Genomic DNA, 12,281 nt, shown 5'->3' on the forward strand with positions numbered 1-12,281 from the left:
AATAGCTCAGTGTAGAAAGCACTTGGCTAACTGGGGCAGAAGTGAATACATTTGATATGGTATGTGAGTTTACTGCAGTGTAGGTGAGGTATGGATTCTTGGACTATCTCCTACAAATGTGTTTTAATACAGTTCAGGGTGAGCTGTACTTGTAATCTGTCACTTCTTTTGTCTCTGCGTGGTTACAGCACCTCATTTCCTCTTTGTCTCATGTCTCACAGGACCAGCTGAGTTTAGCTTCTGCTGGAGAATCCTTTCCAGGATCTGTGACTGTCTGCCAACAATGACAGAGTGAAACTTGTATAAAACACAGTATTTGTTGGACAGACACTGACAAAAACTGCTGTGCAGACCTGGATTGTGAGTAGGGTAGGATGGGGCTAGAACAAGACAGAGATAGCATTAAAGGGAACACCTTTTCGCTCCTATGATGTTTGCTTGGTTTCTATGAAGGAGTGAGCCATAACAGCAGCTTTCTGAGGCTTTTCCTGTACTAATCTTTTCTTGTCTAGCTTTTTTATTCTTCATCCATCTTTCTAGGTGAATATATAGCTCAGGTATCCCTTTTGAACTTGATGACAACCAGCCCACATTTCTCCCTACCTCTCTGGCTTTTACCATGACTAACATTTCTTCTTTTCCTAGTCCAAAAGGAGTATTCTGTCCACAGGGAAGGAAGAGTGAAGATGACTTCTAGCAATTATTACCTTTATCATTAATATGAGTGTAGTTTGAGGTAGATCACATTGTTCTTGATTTTTTAACTGGATTTCTTCAATTGGGTTTCAACAAGGAAACACAGAGCTAATATATATATAGGAAAATAGATGCAATTCTTAACTAACCATAACAGCCATCCACAGTTACATGTATATTTCTACTTGCATAAATAATTCAAACATTTTCCTTGTTTTTTCTATAGAGGATGGTACAGAAAAGTGTTTGGAAAAAATATTTGTGTATAGTCTTGGACATTTAGGATTACTACTCCATTTTGACTACTGGGAAATGAGGCAGGGAAAGTTAGGTTCCCTGTAAGCGTGAAAGTGCTAAGTGCAGCCTGTATGATAAAAAAATGAGCACTGACCAAAGGACAATGTGGGTCTGTTAAAGCATTCAGTGGTGGTGTGCTCCTGTAAGAGCACATGGTAGGGCTTTAAAGTAATGAAAGTAGCTAATTGGGCACTGGGAATGTGCCCAATTTAAATCCATCTGTAGCAGAGCTATTTCTTGATCAGATGAGAATGGAATGGTAAACCACAGAAGCTGTATGGACTTACAGTTTGTGTATTCATAATTTGCACCTTTGATTATTTTGTTTGCTGTGGAAGGTGAAGTACAGTGGGGTGGTGAGGTAAGTTGAATGCTCAGCGGGTGTGTCTGTCAAAAGCCCATGGAGGTTGGGGTTTCTTCACAGTGGAAGGAATTTTGCTTCATAAGGGGAATACAGGAAAAGGGAGACCTTCCCGCTGTAACCAAGGGCAGGAATACAGCTCTCTGCCTTCCAGTAACAGTTCAGCTGCTGAGGTTGTATGTGGGCTGTTCCACAGGTTTTGCCTCCTCATGCTAAATAAATAGTTAAGTATGCTGTGAGGCTGTGCCACATTAAGCTTTCACAGAAATTCTTGTTTTATAGCTGTTTGATTTAAACTTTTATGGAAGAGAACTGAAAAATAAGCCTGTATGCTGAAACGGAAGTTTCTGAATGAAACTGACCTATTTTAAGAGGTTAAAGAAAATGGACAGCTTGTGAAATCCTTATCACCCAAGTTTTAGAGTATATGCTTACCTGTTGAAAGAAATTACCTGTTCACAATCTCACCTACTGATTGAAGACTTTAAATGAACAAACTTAACGCTCCCTCCAAACCACCTCCTCCCAACACTATGGCAACAATTGTTTGCTTGCTGTTCCCTTAAGAAGTGCTTAAATTGCACACTCACATTAGGTGTGATGCTGGCTGTGTTAGTGATCTGTTTTTCAAATACTTTTAAGCTATATGGAAGAATTTACACTGAAATTCTTGTGCATTCTGGGTTTTAAAAAAGAAAACCACGAATAAAACACTGAATGCTTATTTTCTAGTACTTTGATTGTACTTAGGGAGGCAAAGTTGTATACATCCTAGAGTACCTAAAGCACACTAGAACTCTGAGGAGCTGGTTACTCTTCTTGTTCCTGCAGCCAATCAAGGCTTCTATATTTTCTTTCAGGAGGATAAAATGAGTAAGGTACCTAGAAAATGCGTTGGTAATTTCTTGACATAATGACGCCTACGTATATAGGGAAATGTGCCAGTGGGTGTTACATCTTGCTCAGAAGCAGAATTCCCATTTCTCCACCTCTTAAATAGAGAAAGCGATTATGATCTCCTTTCTAGTTATCTGAGAGATACTGATGTTAAAAGCACTTTTAATTGCTCCTGAGCATGTCATCTATCATTCAGCTTATTTTTGAGTTCTTCTCAAGGTGTAGGCTTAATAAGGAAGATGAGAATATAATTGCTACATAGAATATGCAGTATGGTACTGCCTGTATACTTTATTTAACACATAGTGTAACCCTTGTCAGCTAATATAATTTCCTTACATAACATGCAATGTAACCCTGGTTTTATTGGCTAATGTAGTCTCTTCCTATTGAGAATACTGAGGCAGAGAATAAACTGTTAGTAATCTTATCTGACAAATCTGTTTTATAAGGTTGTATGTAATCCCCCAGTCCCTGCCAGCTGAATGGAATTTCCTTGTTCTGTGTACCACGCAAGATAACTCTCTCAGTGAAGGAGGTATCCCTGACATTTTGTGACTGATGTAACAGTTATGATTTACAATATCTTTTAAAAGTTGGAAAGAAATGTCACAGCAGTGATATGCTGATTTAAAGATAAAATAAAAAGAAGGTTGAGGGTAAGAAAAGACTTAACAATGAAAATTACACATTGAATTTTTTTCTTGCTTCCAAACTTTGTGTCAATGGAAGGTGCACTGTAGTAGCTGTTGTTTAAGTCTTTAAGTATATAACCTGTTATTAAGTACCTATATTTAATTATGTAAAATCTATGAAAAAATATAATTTTGAATTGTCAGGTCTCAGTCATGTACAAATAAAGCTGTGCTGTAACTGATAGATTGTGTAACTGTATATTATCCTGGGTAGATACATCTTTAGTACATTACTCTTTGCATATCTCTGTTCTGAGAGAAAACAGTTGTTCACTGAAGAGGATAAAGAATGAGTTAAGTTTTATTTTTGACTGGCTAATGCTCTCTGAGCCTTGTGGTTAGCACAGAACTGACTCACAAAAAATTCTGCAGACTTATAGGCTGTAGTAGGAATGCCATCCAGATGAAGGTCTAAAAAGAGAAACTCTGGATCGAGTTTCTAAATATCACATTTCTGCTCCGTTGCCAATTTTATCTATTCAAAGGTGTGACAGTAGTTACAAGATGATTGTCTGTTTGACAAGGTCAGATGAAGGATGTAATATCTGAATGTAAAGCTATAGATAGTGCTTCTTGTTCAATGTAAGAACAAGAATTGAATTGCAGTTGTAAACTGGCCGAGTTATGCAGTTTGAGAGGGAGCTCAAAATGTCTAGATTAACTTTATATAGGCTGTTTGAATTGAAGCTTCTTGGTTAAAAAAATGTTAATAATCAGAGATTATTATTATTTATAAAACAAAATTTCATTTTCTACTTTAAAGTAGTTAAATTTCTCTAGGTGATATTACTGGTTGAGTATTGGTTAACTGAAAAACTTTACATTGCCTGAGAGAATAAAATAAATGTCTGTTAAGGGTGTACTGTTATGACTCTCGTTGTTAAAGGTAAAGTGTTAGATTGCAGTGGGTGTTTGATGCATTATATGAGATAAGCAATTAGTCTTTGAAGTAGGGCTGTTTTGGTTGTTTGGGGTTTTTTTGTTTGTTTGCTTTTTAACAAGAACTAAATAAGACCACCCTGGTCAAGAAACACCATCTCATTACTAAACTTCCAGTTTTTAAAATCAAAACCTCCACAGTTACAGAATCTAAGTTCTAGAAAGCTTTGAAAATCTAAATGCTCTCTATGAAATAAATTGAGAAAAGTATTCACCCCTCATTTGACCTGAAAAAGATTTAAATATGTTGGTGGCTTTAATTTTTTTCTGCTGTCATCCAGTGATGCTGAAAAGAAAGAAAATGCATTTGAAGTGTTCTGGTACAGAAAATCCCATGACTTTTACAAGCATAGTGAAGGAAGCCAGGAGGGCAGAAGGAGACCCTTCAGCAGGCTGATATACCTGCTCACACAGATATATCTCTCTGCTTTACTCCCTGCCAGCTCTCATCTCCCGAGTTTGAGCTATTGATGCTTCCTGTCATATATGTGGATGGGACTGTGACCTCTCCTGGGGAAGCTGCAGAAGGAGAGTTGTCATAGTTTCGTCTATAGATCTGTCAGAGGGGCTCTCCTTTTATCTACCTATCAAGCTCACCAAACTTAATATACTGTCAAGCTTAAAGAGAATGTTTGCTTTCATCCTGCACAGATCATGTTTTGCACTTTGAACACTCACAAAGCTGATATGGACAAGCTCTTAGGTGCACAAATTGGCCTTGAAGATTTCATATTTGCCCACGTAAAAGGACAACGAAAAGAAGTGGAAGTTCTTAAAACTGATGATGTGCTTGGGCTTACCATTACAGACAATGGAACTGGATGTGCATTTATTAAGGTAAATTTAATTACTAGTGAAATATTTTGTTCTGTAGAAGCTTTGCTTAATTATTGGTTTAGTGATCTTCTAGAACTATGTAAGTAGTATATGGTAAGTAAAAAATAAAGTTGCTTTTCTTTAGGTACATGATTCAAAATTAGTTCAGCTATTTTGGTACTACATGTCATTCAAAATTAGTTCATTTGTTCAGTGTGCATCAGCTTTACAATGTGACCATTGTATTTTCTGACCTACCCTGAGGTGGTAGGTGTTAGGTACTGCATGCATCTGCCCCCTCTTTTTTTAAGTGCTTTTCTGAAGTCATTGATTTGGTGCTCATAGAACATCTGTCAGTTAGGATAATGAGATCATGTTATTTTAGTCTTTTATGATTGTTCGTAGGGCAGAAGCCTTTGTTATCTATAAGAACAGGTATAAATACAGTGCTTTTTCAGCTTTCCAATATTGTCACCTTAGGTAGAATGAATTAAAAAGTTGCTAAGGATATAGTTTAGCACAATTTACCACAATTAACCAGAGTAGAAACTGTGGGCAGTAACATGTACAATATAGTAATAATAATTACTTTCCTCCTCCTCTTCTATATGACCTCCAGCTCATATATCTTGAGACAAGTAGAGGCTGAGGACATTATGCTACCTTTCTTGCTAGACTAGGTATTAGGAAACTTAATCACATTTTCTGGCTCTCTTAGATGCTTTGCTCTAATCTACAATTATCCAGTGTTAGTGAGACACTGGCAATTAACTTCAATCACTGTGGTTTCAGTCATTGTTCTCATTGCTATTGCACACACAGCTTCTTATATGGAGAGGTTGTCTTCTCCAGCCACTCCTTAGGTACCATGGATGTAAAGCAAGATGTGGTTTAGAAATAAGTTTACTTGTCTATGCTGTGGAAAACTGTGATCAAGATCATGCTTGAGAAAGTCAAGATGCAGTGGAGGTTTCAGTAAGTAGTCTGGCAAACATATAGCCTCATTTTTATGTTTATAGACACAGAATTCTGAACTTCTGGTGGTAGCATCTGTGCAGCCCATGACATTCTGCCATGCTGCTGTTTATGTGGCATTTTGAAAGCAGGCAATGAAAGCAGTGATTTGGGGATGAACATTCACGTGTGCAGTGCTGTATGGAGAGTTAGTCTCACCATGCTTGCTTGGTTGGTACTACAGGGGAGAGAGAACAGTCATCACACAAACTACTGTATAATCGGAGTAGACTGGAAAACCTTCACTACATTAACAAGATAGGCTGTAATTTCCAGTGAATTGTATAAAAATTGTATGAGCAAATATATCATTGTCCTTGTACTGGTCTAATAAGCAGTATAACTGATATGGTGCAGTCTTTGTGGGAGTGCATCAGTTTACAGGAGTTTCTAGCAGCTAACTTTGTTGCTGTTGCACATTCAGCTAAAGGAGTTTTAAAAATAGCATGGAAAACACATACAAAAGTAAAAGCTGCATCTTTTTATACTTTGTTGTCCAAGTAAATGACCAAGGAGAGACTGTCTCTGCTTTGAAGTATGTTATAATTCTTTTTGTTTATGTATTAATTTTCCTTGAAAAATTGTTAGTGTGTTCCATTATTTATTAATTATTACTATTAAATTTACCTACCTGTGGGTTGTTGAAAATTTTTATGGGCTATAGTATTTTTATTGTGTTTTGGATAAGAGCAGTTTCTAGTTCAGATAAATAACCCAGCTTTTATATAGGACACTCTGCACTGGAAGTTCTTTTCCTATGAAATCTGATGTCATTTTATCTTACTAAGTACAAAACCCTGTGTCATGCTACTTTTACCAGTTTTTTTTTTTCTGGGTATGTAGCCAGATAGGAAGGTGTTTTATGGGATCAAATCAGCCATTCAAAGAGGATAACAGTAGAAATTGAAGCATGACTGATTGGTATATAAGGAGACATTATAAAATATGATGTTGCAATTAATTAGGCATTGCATAGGAAATATAGATCCTAGCTTCTAAATGGTTTGGAGAGCACTTGAAATACAGGCATATCAATTGCAAGATAATGACTTTGACAATGTAACTTGACTATCTCTGGCCAGCTAACTTGGAGTGTTGACAAAAAATAAACAATCTTAAAAAAAAAAGGTTTGATAGGACACAAATAACATAGTGAATATTACTGAAACAGTTTTGGTCTTAGGATCCAAATGCGGAAGAAAAGCTAAATAAGTGTGAATTCAACACACAGACAAAGGATTGAGGTTTGGTGGGCATGCTTTTGAATCCTGGTACCTGATAACAGAAATGCATTTGAGACCTGGTTTCTGGTGTTTGTACAATACCTCCCTCTTCATTCACCATGTGTTTTCTTTTTGGTTTTACTTTGGGTTAAAGAAAAAAAATGCTAGATAGAGTTAAACTCAGCCTGAAGCTAAGAATTTTTGCAGTGTGTTACAGGACACTGAGAACTATCACACTTCCCACTGACTTTCTCAGATGGAGGCACATATGTGGGCTCAGATGTGTGCACATAAACTAGGAGAAGCTTTCTGAGAGAGTTAAGCAGCTAAGCTAGGTGTTATAGTAGTAGGTAGTTAATCTCTCTATCGTCTTTGTCTCACGGTTACCTCAATCAACATTAGCCTGAACATCAGGCTTTATTGAAAAGAACATTCAGGAAGATATTAGAATGAAATTCCTATCCCTACAAAATATAAGATGTTCTACTATGTCACAGCTTTTCTATTAAATATCCATAGGATAACAGCTTATATGACTTAGGCACATGATAAACAAATATGACAACATGTAATAACCGTAAGCAGAATCAATGACATTTGAAGTGTTCTTTAATTGTCTTGATGAATCAGAGATCTTTTGAAGATTGTGGGTTTTTTTTTCTCACTTTTTTACCTCCACTTCACAAAACCTACACATACTTTCACATTTTATGACTTTCAGACCATTTGTATTCCATGAGATGACATTTAGAATAATTTCTTATTCTTGATAGTTATTTCAGTGGAAATATCTTAGATCTAGCTGTATAGTTTGATGAGGAAAATGGTAGTTTTATCACTGTAGGTGGGTCTTGTTAAGACTAGCCCTTAAGAGTGTGTAATTTTTTAGGATATCACAAACATTTTTTTTAATGGCCTTGGACAATACTTGAAAAGAGAAGTTCTATTCCTCTACTTGTCTAGTTATTAAACCAAAATATAACCAAAAAATTCAGTTAAACCTTCACTTTACTGACATGTTGGAGATTAGTTTTAAAGCACAAAAATTCTAGCTTATTCAGAAGCTTTAATTTCTAAAGTATAAATGCTTTCTTCTTTTCTTTTCCTGTTAATTTTATATTCAGTGCTTATTAAAATACTTGGAAAAATAATGCATTTAATACAGATCTTACAGACAACATGCACTGCTGATATAATAAGCTCAATGCTATTGATGTTGTTAACTGACAGTCTTGAAACATGGTGGTGTCACCTCTCTACATTTTAAAGAAATGTTTCTAATTCTATTTTTTTTTATTTATTTAAAAACTAGCGAATCAAAGAAGGTAGCCTTATGGACCAAACCAAAATGATCTGTGTGGGTGATCACATTGAGACTATAAATGGAAAACATGTGTCAGATTGTCGGCATTATGAAGTTGCCAGGATGCTAAAAGATCTGGAGAAAGGTCGAGTGTTTAAGCTGGAGTTGATAGAGCCTAGGAAATCATTTGGTGAGTTACCTGGCTGTCCACCTTGTTCACGGGATATCAAAATCCCAACACAACATTATAAGTTTGTTTTCAGGTTGCAGCCGGGTGTCCACCCAAGGTAATGTAACTGTTACAAGAAAGTACATTCATGTTTTTTCTTTGAGTTGGAAAATTTATGAATGGATTTCCTTCTGTCTTGCTTTCCCCAGTAGTCATCCTGGTGTGGGCTGCCTGAGTCTTGTTTGCTCAGTTCCTTTGTCACCACATGATGATGTAAAATCAGTACAGGAATTGTTTCACAGGCAAAGTTTTATAGCATGAATCACTTCACTAATGTGCTGATCCTTGAATGTGCTCTTCTCTTTTCCTCTATTGATACATAATCTCTGTTCATCTGTGTCATATTTTCCTATTTCTGTGCCCTTTACTGGGGTCTGCCCTCTCTAATGCAGAAGAACGCTGCAGAAAACGTTGTCTGAGATTTCCTAGAGCACCTCTTTTGCTTCATGCCTGCCCACTTTCTCCAACGTTTTTGTGGGTCTCTAATCACAGCAGTTATACTCAGAATTGGAAGAAAACAGCAGGGCAAAGCTCTGCCTCTACTTCATACCTGCATGCTATAAGAAAGTGTTACTTATATAGCATACCTACTGCTAGTCCTTATGTATCTTAATTGTACAGATGCAGTAAAATAGAAAAAAAACCAAACAGCCTTAGTTCAGGGAGTCAAAATGGACACTGAATTTTAATTTTTATTATCTCAATTTTTCATAACGCCCTCAAACTATGTGGCATTTTTCTGTAATAAAAAAATTCAAAATACTGCTTCATTATAATTGTTGGGTCTTTGTGCACATCTGCTCTAACAGCAAGTTCAAAATCACCATCTTCACATCAGCATTGGAAGTTCAACATGTTTATTTTTCAAACCTCTTTTTACCTGATAATAGCTCAGAGCTGCTGTCATACACCAGTCTTGACACTTGGTGTCAGAATAGCAGCAGATATTGAAAATGAGAGACATTTTAAGATTTCTTTTTGCTTTTAGTACTTCTGTGAAGAATGAAAGTTATGAACTAATCTGTAATGCATTTGGATAGAAGCTGATACTCTGGTTAAATAACTGCATATCTTGTACTTTATGCTAAAATAGTATTACATATGTATAGTATTGCAATTGGTCATATAGGAATACCTTTTTTAATATGGGGCTACACTTGGTATTCAATGCTAAACTTGTTACACAGTCTATGTGTAAAGATGAGGGTAAATCAGTATGTGATTGATTACTTCAACTATTATTTAATAGTAATTACTTCAGTCAAGTGACAGAAATACCTTTTAGTCTGCCTGTGAAGTAGGGAAGGAAACATGCGAATTCCATAGCAATACCTTTTATCTGATATGGAATTAAGAGGCATTGAAACATTTTTGAAGATGAACATTATTTTTAACCTAACTTGTAAATCGATTTACAAGTTGCAGTAGCTGATAGGTTAGAATATCCTGCCTCTAGCCTCAGGTGCAGTTAGGCTTTAAGCAAAAATTTTATTTGAGATAGTGTTAAAGCTGCAGCCTGCTGAGAATATCCCTGGAGGAGATGACAAACAAGATCCAGATCCTACTGCATAAGTAGGTGCTGAATTCTTGTTAGTTTCAACACAAGTTTGTGAGGGGATAGAAATAAGAGACAAGTCTCTGTGTGAAATTACTTTTGTTTTCCTTCTCTCAGCAGAATATGAAATATAATTTACTGGTTGCATATCTTTCTACCATGAGCACACAGGCTGCCTCAGCTCCTCTAGGCAAGACTTGTAACACAGAATTAAAGACTTTTCTGAATTTAGATTGGTCCTTGCCAGTCACAAGCTAGCCCTCTACAAATTAGTGAAAAATTATAGAAATAAAGTAAAGGCAGCACAACAAAATCTCTAAATTATGTGAATGCAAAAAATAGGTTCTGTGATGGCTGGAGAGCCTTGATCTGAAGTATTGCAAGTAAAGGTTATGTCAGTTCCTGACTTTTAAGGTGCTGATGGTGGTAAAACTAGAAAAAGATGCATGTTGTATCAGGACTGATTTTTTGAAACAAGTGTAGCAGAAATGGTAACAATCTTAGGGATGTTTTAAATTGTCCTTGAAGCAATAAAAGGGTTAATGAAAAATGTTGATCCTAAGTATGTATGTAAATAGACTCTGCCATATCTATTTGGTAAAAGAAAAACAACCATGGCTTTTCAAGTCTTTTTCAGCACTTTTTTTCTGTATTTTTGACTACTTAGGCAACAATGATGAGTTGGTGTCTATGTGGGCAAGATGAATATATCATGTTAAAGCCTTGCCTTCAAAAAGAGCTTGTTAGAAAGGTTCTAGCACTTTCCAGATTAACTACACAACTCCCATGTTAGTAAATTAAAACCTTGCCAATCTTGAATGTAAAATTATGTCCTAGAACAAGAAAGCCAAATCTTAAGTGATTCCATATTCCACTTAGTAATTGGTGTGCACTTACCTAAGATTAAACAAGGAAATCCAGTAAGGAAAACTGGCTAAACCCAGACATTCTTGGATGAGATTTATGAGGTATGAGTTCATGACCTTGGCGAAACCAGTAGAAAAACTGCAGATCTACTTTAGGGACACTTCCCCTGTGTGACTGCTGGTCATCAAATTGTTGGCTCAGCTCAAGGGGGCACATCACAACATGTTCACCAGTGCTGTTTGCACCACTGCATCAGTGAAAGATGGAAATGTTGCAATGCTTGGCACATAGTCTGCCTGTAAAGACCAGTGTAAATCAGCTTTTGACTGTTAACTTCAGCCATTATCTCATATTAAGTAATAAATATTTATTCTTTTCTGTAGAATAGGGAAATAACATTTTACAAAGTCCATGTATGAACTTGAGTGCAAAAGGCTCGCATAGATATATTGTTCAATGGAATTCTGAGCTTCATTGCAGTCACGTGGATTTCAAAGTTTGAAGACAAGAAATTGTCAGCAAAGCTATATTTAGAATACAGTTAATTTATAATTATTTTTTAACATACATTTAGATCTTGATTAGAATAAAAAGTAAAAGTAATATAATAGCCAAAGCAGTTACATCATATTCTGAGTGCTATGTACTTAGTTTTTTTTGGTATTATTATCTTTTTGTTGTTTGTTTTGTCTTTAGAAAAGCTGGAACCAAGGTCCAAAGGTGGAACTCTGCCAGAGGCTAAAATCTCCAGAGGACGAGAAACGCTTCGGCTGAGAACCAAAGGCCCTGCTACTGTGGAGGAAATGGTATGGTTGTCTTGGGGGCCTTCAATAATTTAATCATCTAGCATCTGATTTATACTTCCCCAGGGTTTATAAGTTAAAGCAGGAAGGAAAAATCTGGACGTTACAGACCCTGCAGGGCTAAAGATGACTGCCTCTGCAAGAAGAAATGCTTATATAAAGTTGAAGATAGCAGGGATAGGATGGGGCTGAGGAATCTGGAAATGGGGAGCCTATATTTGGTTTTCATGGGTTACACGGATTAATTTAAGATGTATTAGACCAAGGAGTATTGAAAAGACGGAAGGGCAAAAAGCAGGGGTAAGGGAGTGGGAGGTGGTTGAAGAGTGTGTTGTGTTTCTGATGCTGGAAAGTGTACTGGGCTGGTGTTAAGGGTTGGTAGGAGGGGCTCATAATAAAAACTGACATGATTATGTGTAAAACCAGGATTAGGAAGTGGGAGGAGACATGTTCTCTACTTATGGTTCATCTAAAGCTGATGAGAATTTGATGAAGATCTGTGTTGTTGGGAAATGTAAGGTCCCTGTTTAATTGAAATGTGAGTGCTATGTGCCTTGGCATCAGGAGAAAGGCTGAGGTTTGTGAA

At 36.5% G+C, this 12,281-nt stretch overlaps 1 protein-coding gene across 1 annotated transcript in view; it reads left to right on the forward strand.

The window, feature by feature from the left end:
• Positions 1-4,533: 4,533 nt before the first annotated feature.
• Positions 4,534-12,281, forward strand: part of GIPC2 (GIPC PDZ domain containing family, member 2) — a 13,868-nt gene continuing 6,120 nt past the window's right edge. The window contains exons 1-3 of the mRNA XM_010006592.1: positions 4,534-4,722; positions 8,251-8,431; positions 11,589-11,698. Of these exons, the coding sequence (XP_010004894.1) occupies positions 4,540-4,722; positions 8,251-8,431; positions 11,589-11,698 (474 nt within the window). The 5' untranslated portion in view covers positions 4,534-4,539. The remainder of the gene's footprint in view (positions 4,723-8,250; positions 8,432-11,588; positions 11,699-12,281) is intronic.

The sequence above is a fragment of the Chaetura pelagica genome, unplaced genomic scaffold, assembly GCF_000747805.2.
Source record: "Chaetura pelagica isolate M959 unplaced genomic scaffold, ChaPel_1.0 scaffold69, whole genome shotgun sequence".
Classification (NCBI taxonomy): domain Eukaryota; kingdom Metazoa; phylum Chordata; class Aves; order Apodiformes; family Apodidae; genus Chaetura; species Chaetura pelagica.